General features: G+C 43.9%; 1 protein-coding gene and 1 pseudogene across 1 annotated transcript in view; one reads left to right on the forward strand and one right to left on the reverse strand.

Annotated features, from left to right (window-relative positions):
- Positions 1–943: 943 nt before the first annotated feature.
- The window catches only part of CDC25C (cell division cycle 25C), a 49,177-nt gene continuing 31,634 nt past the window's right edge, over positions 944–18,486 (reverse strand). The window contains exons 10-16 of the mRNA XM_083182171.1: positions 14,787–14,969; positions 12,246–12,347; positions 11,230–11,292; positions 9,229–9,327; positions 5,906–6,039; positions 3,955–4,066; positions 944–2,086 (exon numbers count right to left, since the gene is read on the reverse strand). Of these exons, the coding sequence (XP_083038297.1) occupies positions 1,946–2,086; positions 3,955–4,066; positions 5,906–6,039; positions 9,229–9,327; positions 11,230–11,292; positions 12,246–12,347; positions 14,787–14,969 (834 nt within the window). The 3' untranslated portion in view covers positions 944–1,945. The remainder of the gene's footprint in view (positions 2,087–3,954; positions 4,067–5,905; positions 6,040–9,228; positions 9,328–11,229; positions 11,293–12,245; positions 12,348–14,786; positions 14,970–18,486) is intronic.
- LOC146076297 (U2 spliceosomal RNA) lies at positions 4,801–4,936 on the forward strand (annotated as a pseudogene).

Raw genomic sequence — 18,486 nt, forward strand, 5'->3', positions numbered from 1 at the left:
TTTTAAAAACCACACGGGACCTTTACATATTTTGTCCCCCATATTTTACAGCGCCAGGGAGAGGGAGCCCTGTGATGTCAGACATCCGGAGCAGGAGACCCAGCACCGGAGAGAGAGCGTGCCAAGAAATGCAGATGGAGGAAATCTTACTATGCCAGAGAGAAGGAGCAGAAGGCTTGGGGCCCTGCAATGCAGGCAGTACATAATCCACTTGCATCGCGAGGGATAGAGCCCCCACATTAATAATATTCTGTGTTAATGCAAGTTTATACAGGAATTAAATCATGTCACCTGAAATGAGATAACCCAAAATATGCATTTAAGTGTCACATATACATAAAGCAAAAGAGGGATGCAAAAATAAATGTAACCAATGTCAAAATTCACATAATTTAACATTCATTCATTATATGCCATATCCATTGTCATGCCGCCCCAAATAGCCCATGTAGATATTTTCAAGACAGGAGAATATTTGGGGAAATGCTCTGAGATTATACTTCTAATTATTTAGTTAGTCTCTTGTCTGGATTTTATTACAAAATATATATATATATATATATATATATATATATATATATATATATATATATATATATATATATATATATATATTCTTACAAAAATATATACTGTAAAATAAAAATCATGCTACATCTTTAAAAAAATAAAAATAAAAAAAGATTCACAATGTTGCCGGAAATTTTTTTTTATATATATATATATATATATATATATATATATATATATATATATATATATATATATATATATATATATATATATATATATATATATATATATATATATATATATATATATATATATATATATATATATATATATGCGGCGGCACTCGTAAATAAAACACAGCAGGCAATTTGTTTCTGACGTTTCGAGACCTCTAGGTCCCTTTATAACAGGGACCTTGAGGTCTCGAAACGTCAGGAACAAATTGCCTGCTGTGTTTTATTTCCGAGTGCCGCCGCTCCCACATCCGTCTGTATATCTGACAGCCTGTCAGCTTGGAGGGCACCGGATTGATTGTTGACTCCCTAGGTGGGAGCATTGTTGCTGCAATTGGTGTGGAGTGCCGTCCCAGGACATTCTATATGTATATAGAGATATCAAAATAGTGTTCATTAAGCTTTAGCATGTAATATTTTCTAAAGTACGTAGTCATTCAATCTACAGCGTCTAGGTTGACAGTCAATTGGTTGACACAGTCAAAAGGTCATTTTTACAGTCATATGTCAACAGGCGGTATTCCATACCCTACCATCCACTGCAGCGTGGTGGGAGAATATAATAGTGTGCCGGGCGCAGCGAGGTACTGTGCCAGAAGCATGGCAAGCATAGCGTGCCATGCAGTACACTTAGACAGTGTCTATTTCCTAACCTATGTTGACATAGACACCAAAAAAACATGAAACACTCATGTCAACCTTTTCCAAGTCGGACCTTTGACTGTAAGACCTAGACATTGTAGATATAAAATACCATAACGGTTTTCTAAATATTCTAACCCACGTGATGCAATACAGCCAATTGTCAGCCCTCTTATTTCTGAATGGAAATTCACTTCATTAATTTCCTATAAGTATGCAATATTAAAGGTTGTAGTCTGCGTATAAGCTCCTTATGATTTCAAATACCACTTGCAGGCCTCCAGCACAAGGCTTGTACCAAACGCATTTCATACACAAAATGTATTCAGTTTCTGATCAAGGATATGGTCAATTCATGAACCAACACGAACCACACATATGCATTCTCCATACTTTTTTTTTGTCTTTCGTTCATAGTTCATTCAACTGAAATTATTTCACAGTGACAAACAATATATATGTGGCAGTCCTCCTGGTTGCATTGTAAACTAATGTACACACTGCAGGAGGTTCATGTCCAAATCATTATTCGGTTCAGATATCAGCCAAATGCCACACTACAGCTTCATTAGCCTGGCAATCTGATCCCTTCTCTTGCGATCTCCTGCCCACGATTTGCTCTTTGTGCGACATTTCAGTAGTTCTTCACGGTAATCCTGGTGATGCATTGGACAGTAGCTCTGAGGCTCACACAACCCCTGCAAGAGAGCATATATCAGATGCAAGAATATAAAGAAAGGTATTGTGGGCAGGATAAATGATGCTAAATGAGTGCATTTTCTCCATATATTAGATGACGCATGGCACGTCCAGCTGCAAAGTATCCCTGTTCACAATGGCTTTGGCAATCCTGTCCCTAATGGAATAGCTCTAGACCAGTGGTTCCCAAACTGTGTGCCTAGCCACCCTGGGGTACCACCTCGGGCTGGTGGTCCAGAACCAATTATAATTAATTATGGTCAAAATAATGGGAACAACCAGGTTCTGGTGGCTGCCAATCATAATATATGTGGTCAAACAGAAGTGAATCCTGTCACTCACCACATAATTATATTTAAGTATCAATTAACTTGATATTTTTTACATTTCTCAATAAAGAAACATTTGGCCTAGCAGTTCAAAAAAGTTTGGGAACCACTGCTCTAGGCTTTAAATCTATCATTTTTGGGGTGCTATATATTTGAATCATTTCAATATAATTGCAGAAAAGAAAAATGCAATACACCAATGTAATCCATACTATGGACCTAATTCAGACATGATCGCAAAGCAGATTTTTTTTCTCAAATGGACAAAGCCATACTGCACTGCAGGTGGGGCAGATGTAACATGTGCAGAGTGTATTAGATTTGGGTGCGTTTCAAACAGAAATCTAAATTGCAGTGCAAGAAGCCAGTATTTGTTCTCATCTCTCATCTGCCCCACCTGCAGTGCACATGGCTTTATGATCAAGTCTGAATTAGGCCCAATATATTAACAACATAATCTGTTTAATGTTTTGTCTCAGGTTACACAACCTGTTCGAGAGACTGAATAGACCTGCACAACTTCATACTCCTGAAATTAAATGTTGACCAAACTCAGATGTGTTCTCATCAATGTTCCCTCTAATTTTACGAAGGCTGTGTGCGGCTAAAGATTTTGTCTGTGCAACTTTGGAATGAAATTTACATTTTTGTGCATCACATATATAACTGGAAAATGACGTTCAGCATTTGTGTTAACTTTACTTCAAAATGACATTAAACATTTAAACATTCAAACATTCAAAACACAGCACACAATGTAGTTAATGAGTGAAACACATTAATTTAGTCCACAACTGCAACAAGGGACCACTGCTGCTTTGTGCGCTCAGTTGTAATGTCTGTGCGCACACTCGTCAAGGTGTGTGTGAGCGCACGTGCGCACAGCTTAGAGGGAACACTGGTTCTCATGCATCTTTGCTACAGTCACACCAAACCGCTGCTCTTGGCACCAAAATTGTGAGAACTTTCTTGCGTGGGGCATCATTCTTACAATGCAATTATGATACACGCAATTGTTTGATATGGACACTTTTATATCTGTGAAACGGAGCAGCAGCTGTCTTCCAGTTCAAGTTCTGTTCACTACACAAACTCAGACACCCACAATATACAAATGTCATATCAATTTAATCAGCACAGTCTCAGGGGGATATTCAATCCCCCCCAGCCATTCCCAAAGGGGAGATGGCTGCGGGGCCCTATTCAATGCTGTCTTCCTCGACAGCAATGAGCAGGGGATTTCGGCAGAACGGGCTCAACTTCAAGCAGTCGGGCTCGTTCTGCCGACAACGGCTGGGAATTGATGAACTCCCAGCCGCTTCTTGTGGCCACACCCCCTTCTCGACCTGCGACAGGCGGGACATTGAATCCCGCTTTCAAAATCTCAGTCGAACAGACCGAGAACGGGACATTGAATATCCTCCTCAGGATGCATCCTATTTAAAATATTGCATACAAAGACGTCAGACATTAGCAGAGCTCGTACTGCATGGTTTATTGAGCACACAGCTGTAACCCCGAGATATCTGCATCCTTACTCTGTATTCCGGGAAAAAGTCTTTATATCCCCCTTTGAGTATGTACATTTCTGGGTAATAAAGGCTTGGATATTCATTCCTGGCTCGATCTTCCTCTCTTAAGCAACGACACCTTTAATGTAAGATACAAAAGCCCAAAACAAAAACACATGTAACAAATTGTAGAAACTATATAAAAGTGTGTGTTCTGGTCTTTGTCGGTCATTACACAAAATAAGCTAGGGATACAGATACCACAATATAGAACACACACATTTAATAAAGCACAATACAAAAGTACACTCAAGATTTTGATTAAAAATTGACCCCTTAGTTGCCAAGAACAAGCAGGACTTTAGCACTGCAGGGGGTTCCAATGCGGGTCAGGGACTTAAGTACCGCCCCATTCTCCTGGACCTGTAAGGGGTCAGTTGCTTGATTTTTCAAACTTTAAAAAGTTCTCCATCTCCCCCCATAGGTGAAATATTGGTAATGGTCTGGTGATCAGCATACACTATCAATCTGTACTGCAGAAATACTAGTCAAGGTGGCAAACAGGGAGGATATTAACATGCAGAAAGACATCCATTGTGATACTTGCTCACTATTACACCAATATCTGAGAAATGTGAGTCTCCTCTTAAATGCTGTTCCCCCTTTTGTAGGTATTGTTTGCTGACCATCAGACACTACCACCTTATACAAACTCATCTTGGCAAATTAACAAAATAAAAAAAGCTATGTTTCTCATTCTGAATGAGGTGGTTTCAGCACAGATACCAATAAAACAAATGTTGTGTAGAAAAAAAAAAAAAAGAAAACTGTGAAGTCCATTATAAAATGGGATTTGGTATGTATCCCAACATCACCGCTTCTTGGCCTTTTGGCTAAGATCAAGTGTAGTATCTGTTCTCATCAGTGGGTATGGACTAGCCCCTGGCGGAAGAATAAAGAAAGGCTGGACTGAGTAACTGCTCTAATGGGTAGAGGTGTGGGACCCCCTCATGCCTGGGAGCAGGGAAAAGTCTGGCTGAGTACCTTCACCCCTGCCAGATGGTGGGACAGATCTAGCGCCGTAATTCCACTGAAAATTGAAGGGGAGAAACACTGGGCCCAGTAGGTGGCTCTCCTGATGGGGTTTGTAGCCCCTGAAGGATGGAGACAGCGAAAGGCTCAGTTTAGTATCCATTCCCAAGGAGCAAAGAAACGCTGGGACTGAGAAGATAGTTCCCATTCCAGAGGTTCATAGCCTCGGTAAGAACGGAGAAACTGACTGGCTGGTTGCCTGGAGCCTGAGAATGCACTGGGCCCACATGGAAACTCAGGGGCGCCTGAACTTGTACACCATGCACTAGTATGGCACTTGCACTGCACACTCTCCCTTTAGGTTAGCACTTCACATCCCTTACCCTGGGCCTTTTGGATGGGGTAGGACAATATTTCACACCCCCACCCCAGCCTTCTGGCTGGGGTCTCTTATTTATTTCTCTTCCTTCTTCACGTTCGTCAATTTCCATGTTTTCTGTAGTGTCACTTTTTTTGGGCTGTGTGTATGACCCTTGTGGGCTATCCACTCCCCAATGTACCAACGCTTCCATCCTTTTGGGGAGAGCTGCGGTCCCCCGAGGGCAACTCCGAGCCGCAAGGCGGAGGAAAGCCTACCGAGTGTCTCTCCAAACTTCGGTGCGGAGCAGCCACCATCCTAACCCTTCTAGTGGTTGAGGAAAGTGGGTCTCTCTAAGCTTCAGCGAAGAGGACCCACCGATCCCTTTTTTCCCCTCTTCGGTCTTATGGCTGAGAGGGGTTAGGGGAGTAACGGGCCCTTCTCCTTTCGGAGAGGGTCCGTAAGTACTATGGCCCCCTATGCACGATTTAGGTCACTGCACTGGGGTGTTGAGAGCACACATTAAAAAAAAAAAGTGTCCAAACATCACATATTAACTTAAGAAATACAGAGAAAGCTTGTACTTACATCTTTGGTCCTCTTTCAGAGGAGAATTCACAGTGAAACACCAATACAATACGTTTTTGCTCTACTGAAGGAACCAAAGGAGACTTAAGAAAAAAAGCCAACACCTCTTCTGGCCGATCAAGGTTTAATGCACCCTGTGGAGGATTACAACAACCATTAAATACATAACAACTTGTAGGTTTATTAAATCAATAAATACATACAATACAAAAAAAAAAAAAACACAGCATTGTAACTACTCCCATAATTAATCTCTCTCTATTTCTATCTCGAGTCTCTGCATTCTGTCATCACAAGTTTACCTGTCCTATTAGAAGCAATGAACCTAACAATTACCTCTTTAGTTACCTCCAATGTTTATAATCACCGAATGTGCTTTTCTCTAAGCATATGCTATAATGTACCAACTATTTTGACAAAGATCATAATTTTAGCCAGAAAAGATCACTTAAACTAGGGGCATCCTAACTATGGCCCAAAGTACATGCGATAGCCGCCTCTGTGCAAACTGCTCAATGCACACAGAGTGGCACACTGAACGTAGCTCTGGCAAAGGGTTGTTCTTGGGGACAGGGCATCTTTCATCATTGGTCCTCAATTCCCAGCATGCTCTGCAATTTTAGATGGACTCTCCCTCAGATAGGAGTCAGCACAATTCCACAGCTTCTATCTGCAGTCAGCATCTCACAATAACCTGGTTTCAATGAGAAAACAGCTGTGCAGCATATATTGAATTAGGGGCACTGATGTCTGGCCTACAGATAAATCCACGTACATCTAGGCTCTTATGTTAAACAGCACATCTAGTTGACTAGCAATGGGCATCTATTTTTCGACTTTTTCTTTAACATGCTGCAAAACTGAGCAAAGAGGATGCAGGAGCAGCTTCTGCCTATTACTATGATATTCAGCATGCCTATATTCTGTGAGCACGTAGGGCTGTATCTGCATAACATATGCTAAGTTACAGTGTTTAACTGGAAAACACTAACATTACAATTTCTTATACAGATGGCGTCATATGCTGCATGCCCGCATTCAGTGTATCAGAAGAAGCTTCCTGTGCATTCTATTTGCACAGCACTACAGGGACGCATCATTTATAATGCGACTTGCATTACATGGAGGATAGATGTATGTAAACCCATATGAATTCATTGGTTGTGATGCTGTAGGGAAGCATATTAATTCGGAGCCCATATACAGTATATGACCTATACTGAATGATGTCCCTACTGTCTCCCCCATTCTAAATTTGGTGCACAGGTATTTGACAACTCCATTATTCACATTAAGGGCCTGATTCAGAGTTGGCTGGAAGAGGCACAAAACAAATCTGGATGCAGTAAGCATGGAGTGTTGCGGACAGTGGCCGTGCCCAGAAATGCACAGCCACTCACACAGGGCCAGCAACAGAATTTTTGGAGGCCCATACACTGATATCTGGCCCCCCCCCACACCCCCACACCCTCAAACGCTATCAACCCCCTTTATGTTGGAACATAAACTGGACGCACTGCGGCCTGCGTTTTTTTTACCACTGACCCCCTGGGCTTGGGCTCTATCACACTGGCACACTCCCTTACCCTGCGACCTGCGCTCTGTACTGTAACACCAATGCGCTCCCTTACCCTGTGCTCTCACACCCATGCACTCCCTTACCCTGTGGCCTGCGTTCTATCACACTGATGTGCTCCCTCAGCCCGTGGACTGTGTTCTATCATACTGATGCACTCTCTCAGCACCCAGCCCACGCTCTATCACACTAACACACTCCCTCACCATGCAGCATGTGTTCTATAACACACTGATGCACTCTTACCCTGTGGCCTTCGCTCTACCACACTAATGCGCTCCCTCAGCCCATGGCCTGCACTCCATCACCCTGCGCTCTATTACACTGATGCGCTCCCTCAGCCCATGGCCTGTGCTCTATCACACCGATCCCGGGATTGGCCACCCTAGATATGACTGGATGGAGCACCATCTACAGATGTAGCGCCGCTCGTTCAGTGCTGGGGCGCGCCAGACCACCCCCACAGGCAAGCTGACGCGTCCTAGTTTCCTGTTGGCGGGGGACGGGACCCTGTCCGTCTCTGCATCAAGGCAGCAGGGACCCGGGGGAGCTCCCAGACACACGCACATCCCCTTCTGGCAGCTGGTGAACCCAGCAGTTGTTAATGGCCATGGTTTAAAATGCTCCTAAGCCGTGCAAATCTCCCCCTGCGCTTTTTGTACAACACAACCTGGACAAGTGAATTTGTGTAAGAAACGCATTAACCTTGAGAGAAGCACAGTGGAAGGAGGGCTGCGAGTATTTTTGATGTGGGGGGGTGGACTCACATCATTGCCCTCTCCCAGCTCTCCATAGAATTGTGACTACACTAGCAGCACACTGCCATGCCTGGCTCTCTCTGCAGAGAGATGAGCTCCAAGCATCTCCTTGCCTAGTCTTTCCCTCCTTACCTATACCATTGAGGATCCAGGGGGGGGCTTTTACACATAAGTTGGGGACTCTTCTCCAACTGTGCAGTAGAATCACAGCAGCCAGCAGGGCAGGACTTGGAGGCAGCACAGTGCGGAACACAGAGCGTGGTGGATGCCGCACATGTGCAGTAAGGTCCGTGCAGTGCAGCCAGGAGACCGCCGACTCAGCCTGCAAGTGCTAAGTGGCTGTCCTGCAGCTGTACGCAGCGGACACTGAGTGGTGACCGACATCAGCCAGAGAGACCCGGGGGCAGTGCACACAGAAGTGAGTCGGATGGATGCAGGCAGCCAGCACACAGACACAGGCTACAGACTGCCGTGGAAGCAGGGGTAACGCAGACGGGCCCTGGCCGGGGTCTGGGGCCATTCTGATTGCTGGGGCCCGTCAGACATGTCCCCCTTGACACACTTTGTCACCGGCCCTACTCACACAAGAGTCTATGCTGCGCCCAGAGATGCACAGCCACTCTCCATGTTCAGGTGGAGAAACTGCTTCCGCCATAGGGTGCTGGTGCAAGTTTCCATGGGGTGTCCAAGACTGATTTGCAATAAAGAAAATGGCCACAGTATTAGAGCAGTGGTTCCCAATCCTGGTCCTCAAGTACCCCCAACAGTGCACGTTTTCCAGCTCTCCACACAGAATCACAGGTGACATAATTAGCTCCACCCGTGGATCTTTTAAAATGTGTCTGAATAATGAATGCACCTGCTGGGTGACTTGGAAAATGTGCACTGTTGGGGGTACATGAGGACCAGGGTTGGGAACCACTGCATTAGAGTAAAACAAAACACCAAACCAACTGCAGACAGGCAATATCTGACCTACAGCCCCTCACCTTGATGTGGCCTCCATCATACTCATAAGGATAGCGGCAGTCGATGATGTAAAATTTCTCCACAAGACTATTGAACTCGCCATGAATTAGAGCAGCCAGCTGAGGTCAAAACAAATAAACATTACACTGGAGACCATACCTAAAGCAGTCACAGATCCCATACACTGGTAGCGCTAGTGGTGCATGTACACTAGACCATGTGTGCTGTGAAAAATATTGGTGACTAATTTCCCTTGAACTTCCCAGGGCAAACTATATTGTGCATACACACTGAACAGCATGATGACCGACAAACAATCTAACTAGAGTCTATAGCTTTTTGTGAAAGACATCCAAAATTGAACTGCATGCAAAGACGACAAGAAACCTCGATGAGCGCACAACGTTTGTTTGCTCATTCATGCACAATGGCCGATATTTTTAAAGATTTCATGCAGAGGGCCCAAAATGTATGATATATATCTCAAAATATCGCCCAGTGTGAATGCACCTTAACTCATGCTTGTACAAGCATGCATCTGTCCCTATAAGGCAGAAATGCAGGCCATACATCTCAAGCCCGATTCCCCATTCTGCCAATATCTGATTAGTCAGGGAAGTGTCAAAAACACAGCATGTTATAAATCCCAGGTTTGACAATCCTGATTATTGATTAGATTTTTATTTCAGGCATCAGGAGAATGGGGAAATGACCTAACACTCCCCTAATGTATTGCAAAAGATCCAGGGGTAGAAACTTGCAAAAATATAGAGAAACGCACCAATGAGCAAAATATAAACACTTTTACTTGTTTTATGCTCACATACATAGGGGTTTAAGATCATATGCTTGCCAGCCACATGAAAATTCCGATCTCTGCACAAGATAATCCACGGCACATGCAGGAAAGGAAGCCGCTCAGCCGCCATCCAAGGACCACAGACTCAGCGCTCACCACTCACTGGACACCGGTGAATCCTCCACGTGGAGGATTCACCGGTGGACAAAGGACGTCTCCACGTCGGACCAAGTAAGCCATGCCCAATGCGTTTCGTCACTGGGAAGGACCCACCCCTGACTAAGTCCTTCCCAGTGACGAAAGGCGCTGGGCTGGGCGTGGCTTACTTGGTCCGACGTGGAGACGTCCTTTGTCCACCGGTGAATCCTGCACGTGCGGCTGTGTCCGGTGAGCGCTGAGTCCGTGGTCCTTGGTCGGCGGCTGAGCGGCTTCCTTTCCTGCATGTGCAGTGGATCATCTTGTGCAGAGATCGGAATTTTCATGTGGCTGGCAAGCATATGATTTTAAACCCCTATGTATGTGAGCATAAATCAAGTAAAAGTGTTGTTTATATTTGGCTCATTGGTGCGTTTCTCTCTATCTTTTTGCAAGTGTCTACACCTGTAGCTGTTTTGAAAAAAGCCTATAAATGCTGAAACGTCAACATACGCCAGCAGTCGTTTGTCTGATTTTTTTTCTAACTCCCAAGTGCCACAGATTACGAAGAGCGCACACACATTAATTATACACACATACATACACTCAGGACCAAGGCACAGAAGCAGAGGAGAATGGAGACTCTTTTCCATATTTTAAAGGTTAACTTTAATGTTCAATTCTTAAAATAAGGAATTTATTTTACATCTTACTGTAAGTCAGTAGGAAAGTATTAATCATGTTATCGATAAGCATTTTTAAAATATAGTCAAAAAAGTCCTGTGGCAGGTTTTGCTTCTGGAATGGGAACACATTGAAGTGGCCAAAATGGATTGGATTTCAAAATCCTAGTGAATGGCCAATGCAGCAGGTTCTTGTTGGACTTCTAAGGGGCTTTCTAGTGTTGAAGAATGACACACGCACTAAGAAAGAATCCCATCTACACTATAAGCATTTTAATGGCTCCACTTATTGGGCTAGTCATGGCCTTCTACTCAGCCACATTAATGTAACAGTTATTAAAGTTTTATCTACTGGAGGCGCGCGCACACACACCCAACCCATTTTTTGTAAAGAGTGTACTTACAGTCTCAGCTGTAATGTAGCGGAGATCTTGATGGCGTCCAGTCACAGTAGGCAAAGCATAAATCTGCAGGAGAAAAAGTGTCACAGTAACTGTAAAGGAAAACATTTTCACCCACTATCAAACTCAGAGTTGAATAAGCACCTGCATGCCGGGTGTATCATGCGTGTTAAAGTTCCAGAGACAAGTAAAGGCTTAACAGAAAAAGGATGCATAGGAGCATATTACATACATCTGCACTATATATGTGTGTGTGTATATATATACATACATACATATACACACACACATACATATATATATATATATACACATACACACACACACACACACACACACACATATATACACACACACACACACACACACACACACACTTGACAGAAGATGGAAGGAGATAAACAAAGACTAGGAATCAATGTTATATACGTGGAACAGTACAACCACATACTGCAACATGACTGTAAGACAAGCAGTTACATTATATATACAGCTAACAATATTGCTGTAATTGGAGACAGCAAACAGTTATACCCCTTTTTCACTGCCGCAATAACCCGGGTTATTACCGGGTTAACCAGGGTAATGGGCTCTGTAGAAAAAGGCCTCAAATATAAGTTATCCAGGTCCAGGGACCCAGGGAATCCAACCCAGGTAGCTAGAATGGTTAGACCTAGGAAGGACTGTGGTAAGCCTGCAATGTAATCGGGTGACCCAGGCATGATATATGTATAGGGAGAGCCAGCACCTCCAAATGCAAGCAGAGGGACGAGGACTGCACGTGTGTACAGTATAAATGGTGCCAACCCAGGAATAAGTGTAAACTGGGTCAGAACCGGTACACAGTTGGAAAATTTGTTATAAATGTAAGCTAAAATAAAATACACCAGCACAGAGCATCCAATGTGTATTACTGCACCATTGTCAGGGTCTTTACTTAACATCTTTTAAATAAAACTGCTGTTTAATGCAAACTTAGCTTTCTCTATAGATACAGAAACATAGACATAAAGACTCACCTTTGTAAAGTCCCCGATTAGCTGTCTGTGACTATAATCCTCATCCAGAGCTTTAGTAATATCCACATCACATAAGGAAAGGGTCTTCTTCAGAGTAGTACACTATAGCAGGTAGCAAAAATGAATGGGAAATTAGGAATAACAAAGCTAAAACTGACAGTAGGTATGAAAAAATTGAAGCAAATAAACCACTGAAATCCATTTCTTAGAGCTGAATGCAAACTGTGCACTGTACAATTCAGTCCAGTACAATGTGAGCGGATTCGGCATTTAGAGTAACCGGCACAAGTGGACCCTATGCCTGGATAGGTGCAATAGGATCTAGCAAGCACAAGCGGAAAACCCTCAAAGGTAGATTGACTGAAGCTTCTACAAAAATTAGTGGTGATGCTGTCGCCCACAATAACCAATAAGATGCTAGCTAAAAATGTGTCTACTGCATCCTAGAAAAGTATAGACACACCTGATTGGTTGCTATGGGCAATGCCACTGCTTTTAATTCGGGAAGCTTTAGTAAATCTACTCCTATGTGTGCGCATATGCAAGTGCATTACACCTGCTGTAGACATGGCTGCAAAGCCCAATAAGCATTCTCACTTCTCCTTGCGTCTCGGTGTATTAATGATGTGAGGGTAATAAAGTGCTATGGCCATACGTATTACTACTCCTACTGTACGTCAGGGGTCAGGGTGTTATCCCAGTGTAACTGTGGCAGCCAGGATCAGACAGGGCCCCGTCACACTACTATTAGGGATGTCTACAGTGTTTTTTTTAGGCATCATACCCCCTTGGGAATTCTGCCCCTGCACACCTGGAATAAAGTTGTATATTGTACCACCACACTGCCTGTACTCCCATTCTATAAGCTCCGGCGTTATCATTATATGGCCACATATCTAGACTGTGTTTTTCCAGTTAAATTAAGTTTCTAATGACGGAGAAAGGAAAATCAACTCAAAATTCCATCTAAAAACTGTAGTGGATTTAGATCATACATGCAAATCGTCACTGATATAGAAAACTCCCTGATATACCGTAAAAAAGACCGATTCATTAACATCAAGGTCAACAACCTTCTGCATACCTTTGGGTCTCTTTGCCGTCTTAAAAAATTAATGTGATTATTAGAGCGAATGCCACTAACCAATGGTCCCAGCTTACGATGAAGAGAGCTTGAAGGAAATGGTTAGAGGGAATAAACCTCTGTGTCATCACTGCTCCTGCGACCAGCTAATTACCTCTGCGGCACCGCAAGCAGAGGTTTCGTTTCATCAGCGACCATCTCTGGTCGCTGATGAAGAGGAGACACTGGGCAATATACTGCTAGCAATATATTGCTGAGCAATATATCTCCCCCCGTGTGTACGGGGCTCAAGAGACAGAAACCATTACTCCAGTTACTCAATTATATACATGGTCAATGTTTCTGCCCCTATCAGTGTTGCTTATATAGTTTAAACATAGGTTAAAATCCCCAAACCATCTTGCAAGTGCTATTTCCTGCATCCCCCACAAACATGCATTTACGATTTCCATCCATGCGAGAATTGACATAACTGCAGCATTGCAAATGCTTTTGCTCCATTACTGGCTAATATAACTCATCATTGGTGGGTAGTGGTGCCAGTAATATATACATGTATATATTACTGGCTAATAACTAGAACATTAGTGGCCAATGTATGCTCCGTGTGGAGCAAAGAGGGAACAGGGTGCACGCTGGCTTTGTGGCCAGGCGGGTGAGCAGGAGTATGGAGTAAGGGGAGCAGTGCGGGCGAGTGGGGCGGTTGGCCAGCGTGGTGAGTATGATCTGGAGCAGTGGGAGGGAGATGGGTGGTCAGCCGGGCTAAAAGTGTCTGGTCTCTCGTCTCATGCTGCATACACACCTAGTGACGATGACTAAAAAAAAAAAAAGCCATCATCACTAGATGTACTAGTAAAACTAGTCGTCGGCACACCTCACTGGCGATGATGCGGAAGCGTGCATTGTAGTTAGCCGGCCATAGCATACACACTAGGCGACTTTCAGTTGAAAAATCGGGCAAAACTGTTATTTTGAGAGATTTTCAGCTGAAAAGATTCTAGTGTGTATGGGCCTCTAGTCACATTGCATTAGGACTTAAGGGGTGTACACACGGGGAGATTTTGACTAATGGACAGTTTTGACTAAACAATTTTGGGAGAGATTTTGGCTAGATGCACTGAAGATTTTGACTAAGCGATTTTGTCTAAGTAATGATAGTCTATGATCTAGTCAAAATTTACTTGCCTGCACAGTCAATTTATGCTATGCAATTTCTGCTAGACAATATTGACTAAGCAGGAAAAAAATAGGGAGATTTTGACTAGCCTTCTAGGAGATTTTGACTATTTAGTAAAAATCTCCTGTTAAAAGTTCTCCGTGTGTACACCCCTTTTCAGCAAAAAAAAAAAAAGATGCCCAAAGCTAGGTTTTATCAAAGTGGGTAACAGAGTGGGGCAGATGTGCTATACCAGAGAGAAAAAGTAACATATGCACAGAGTTAATGAATATTAACTCACCCGTCTTCTTGGCTGACTGTTCTCTCCTGCATGAGGCTGGAAGGGGCTAGTTGTACTGCGCCTTCTTTTCACTCTAACAGGAGTGTCTTCATTTTGGGGCCTTACTGGTCTCTTCAACATGGGCCGGTCAAGCTTCTCTGGCATAGACGGTGATCGGTATAAGCGACTTCGGTTCATAGACACCTACACAAGGGAAGGGTAAAAAAGAAAAAGAGGATATATATATATTTTTACACACCTAGAAACCTATATAATTTAGTATTTTGTCAGTCATTTGCCAGGTCAATAGCTATTGTGCTTACCACCCCACCACCAACCTCTGTTCACATTCATTCCTCCCTTTCCCAATACACATCATGCTTTACACATTTCCAGCTTTCTCACCACAGAACTAAAGCCTATCTTTCAGGGTAAACCCATGGACAGTCTGACAGTCCTGATATATGTGCGAGAATGGTAGACGGGGGCTGTCTCTCTGCTGGAGTCTGCTGCCATAGAGTAAGTGCCATACGCCTGCTCTGCAACTATCAGTTTGTCTTAAAATGGCATTTTCTGTATCCGATCAGGCAGCTCTTTTGCAGCAGTGTATGTATTATGGCTGTGCATTTGCAATAATATAGGCATGCTGGCCTCAGTTAGCCCTCATTAGAGCTTCAGATAAGATGGACTATTAACATTTTCATGAACATGCACCCTTGCCGTTTGATCTATATCCATGGTTCTCAAACTCTGTCCTCAGGACCCCACACAGTTTACGTTTTCCAGGTCACCCGACAGGTGCACTCATTACTGACTGACATTTTAAAAGATCCACAGGTGGAGCTAATTATTTCACTTGATTCTTTGAAGAGACCTGCAAAACATGCCGTGTGGGGTCCTGAGGAACCTGTGATCTATGTAATGTGTTTAAGGAAGAGGGGAAAGACTCTCTCTTTGTCGGGGCACTCTTTTTCAAAAAATTAATTTCTTTAAGACAGTTCAAGACAGTATTACGGGTTTAACATCAGGAAGACACAAAGGATCCCAAGAAAATGTTAATTGTTAGAAAGGTTTTTAGTGATACATTACTTGCGTGTGTATGTGACAAGATTTAAAAGAATTGCTTTAATGGTTATTCATTAAAAATAAGCACTAGACATAGACAAAAGAGTGACACAACCAAAAACAGATACATATAACATATAACATAAAATGATAGCTGAGCTCGTATTGGAAAAGACACTCAGGTAAATGGGGCCAATAGCGGTATGTTCCTCGTGGAACAGTTGGTCCCAAAAGTGGGAAATATCAAAAGTTCCCACGGGGGTCTCGGTCCCCAAATGGAATGCTCTTCCAAGTTTATCGACTCAAGTATCGGTGGTTTTGATAGGGATCAGAAATAATCGCTAGAAGAAATCAATCAATACACCAATATACAATTTCTCAGATGTGAGGTAGCAGTATATTTTATCTATCCAGGTATTACGCCCTCCGAATATCTGCAGTGACGACACACTGCACAGTTATAGGTAACCTGTGTCGACTCTGCTCTGGCACATTGTATGGATATCACTAATTGCGTGCAAAACCAAAAAACTGCTGCGTTAGATCCCTATCACTTGTCATTCAACATACATCTGTATGGTATAGAGATAATGTACTTTTGTAAATGATGCAGGTAATTACGTCAAATAGTACAGTAAAAATCAATCACACATTTGATAGAAAAAAGCGAAAATATAGCTTATATATGCAAAGGTAGCACTGTCTCCTCTCCCCCTAAGAAGTGAGTTGTAGAAGAAAGATGGAATAAAAAGAGTAGGGAAAGGAGAAAGTAGGGAGTCGAAAAGTATGGAAAAAGCTGGAAAAGATGAAAAAGAGAAAGAAGGCTAGAGAGGATGAGAAGGGGTCTTGGTACCTCAGAGGTGACAATTCACCAACTTTATATACCTATAGCAGGCTAGAGATGATGAGTTCTCGCAGTGAGGTCTCCCTCATCTGTTACTTGTCACCACTCTGCATGCCAGCTGCCATCCATGATAGATGGGCCTTCTAGGTATTGTGGAAAGTCAAGGACCTGCGCTCTCTGATATAATCCCACAGGACTGCTGCTGCCCAGCTCTATATACCTATGGCCAAAAGGGGGTCCACCGGTTTCCTCAGTAGGGTCTCCCCCCTCTGTGTACTCAGGTTATACCTCAGATTGGTCGGCTTCCTGTAGCATGTGTTGCCACGGGGCTTTTGAGGTATTGCGGGTGAGCGAGTCCTGGTTATAGGGATTGCAGGGAGAGAGGACCAATGGGAGAGAGAATGAGGGTAGGAGAGAAGGGTGAAAATTGAGAGTAAGGGGAAGCTGCTGTCACAGGTAAATAATTTCTTATCCCCAAGGGTGGGTGCTTCCCTGGAGAGCAGTTGTGGTGCCCAGGGCTGAATAGCGCTGCTATTCCCCAATTATGGATAATTATATCGCAGAGTGACAGGCAGCCTCTTGTATTTGCTGTTTGTCGTTTTGGAAATAAATATATAATAAACGTGAGTGCAGGGGACCTGAGAAGGAAAAAAAAAGACAAGAGGAAAAAAGAGAAAGAAAAAGAAAAAGCAAGTGGGAGAAAGAAGGAGTGAGGGAGACAGCGAATACCTCTGATTTCACCCCGGGGATCAAGTCCTTGATCTCCACCGGGTTTGCCGCTGTATGAGGCGGTGCGCAATCCCTGCTGTCTCTTCCGCTTGGCGTATGTGTGTCTCACGGAGCCGCCGTCAATCAGCGTCTGTGGTGTATGCTCCGGACCTGCCGTCGGTCGGAGACTGTCAGCCGGGGAAGCCCTCAGCAGGGTGCATGAGTGTGCAGTTGACAGGAGGCACTGAAAGGGTGTACCGAAGTTTCCTATGTCCTGTCAGGCAGCCTGTTTCTCGCATCAGCGGAGCCTACGGATATGGGTGACAGGAGTATCTTAAGCAGACGATCGTTTCGCCACGGAGGCTCTCACACACATTGAGAAAGCCTCCGTGGCGAAACGATCGTCTGCTAAAGATACGCTGATTTACAGCAATTAGGAGACACTGGCTGACCTTCCCAGTGACTCCTGTCACCCATATCCGTAGGCTCCGCTGATGCGAGAAACAGGCTGCCTGACAGGACATAGGAAACTTCGGTACACCCTTTCAGTGCCTCCTGTCAACTGCACACTCATGCACCCTGCTGAGGGCTTCCCCGGCTGACAGTCTCCGACCGACGGCAGGTCCGGAGCATACACCACAGACGCTGATTGACGGCGGCTCCGTGAGACACACATACGCCAAGCGGAAGAGACAGCAGGGATTGCGCACCGCCTCATACAGCGGCAAACCCGGTGGAGATCAAGGACTTGATCCCCGGGGTGAAATCAGAGGTATTCGCTGTCTCCCTCACTCCTTCTTTCTCCCACTTGCTTTTTCTTTTTCTTTCTCTTTTTTCCTCTTGTCTTTTTTTTTCCTTCTCAGGTCCCCTGCACTCACGTTTATTATATATTTATTTCCAAAACGACAAACAGCAAATACAAGAGGCTGCCTGTCACTCTGCGATATAATTATCCATAATTGGGGAATAGCAGCGCTATTCAGCCCTGGGCACCACAACTGCTCTCCAGGGAAGCACCCACCCTTGGGGATAAGAAATTATTTACCTGTGACAGCAGCTTCCCCTTACTCTCAATTTTCACCCTTCTCTCCTACCCTCATTCTC

This window comes from Crinia signifera, chromosome 4, assembly GCF_055691185.1.
Source record: "Crinia signifera chromosome 4, ASM5569118v1, whole genome shotgun sequence".
NCBI lineage: Eukaryota > Metazoa > Chordata > Amphibia > Anura > Myobatrachidae > Crinia > Crinia signifera.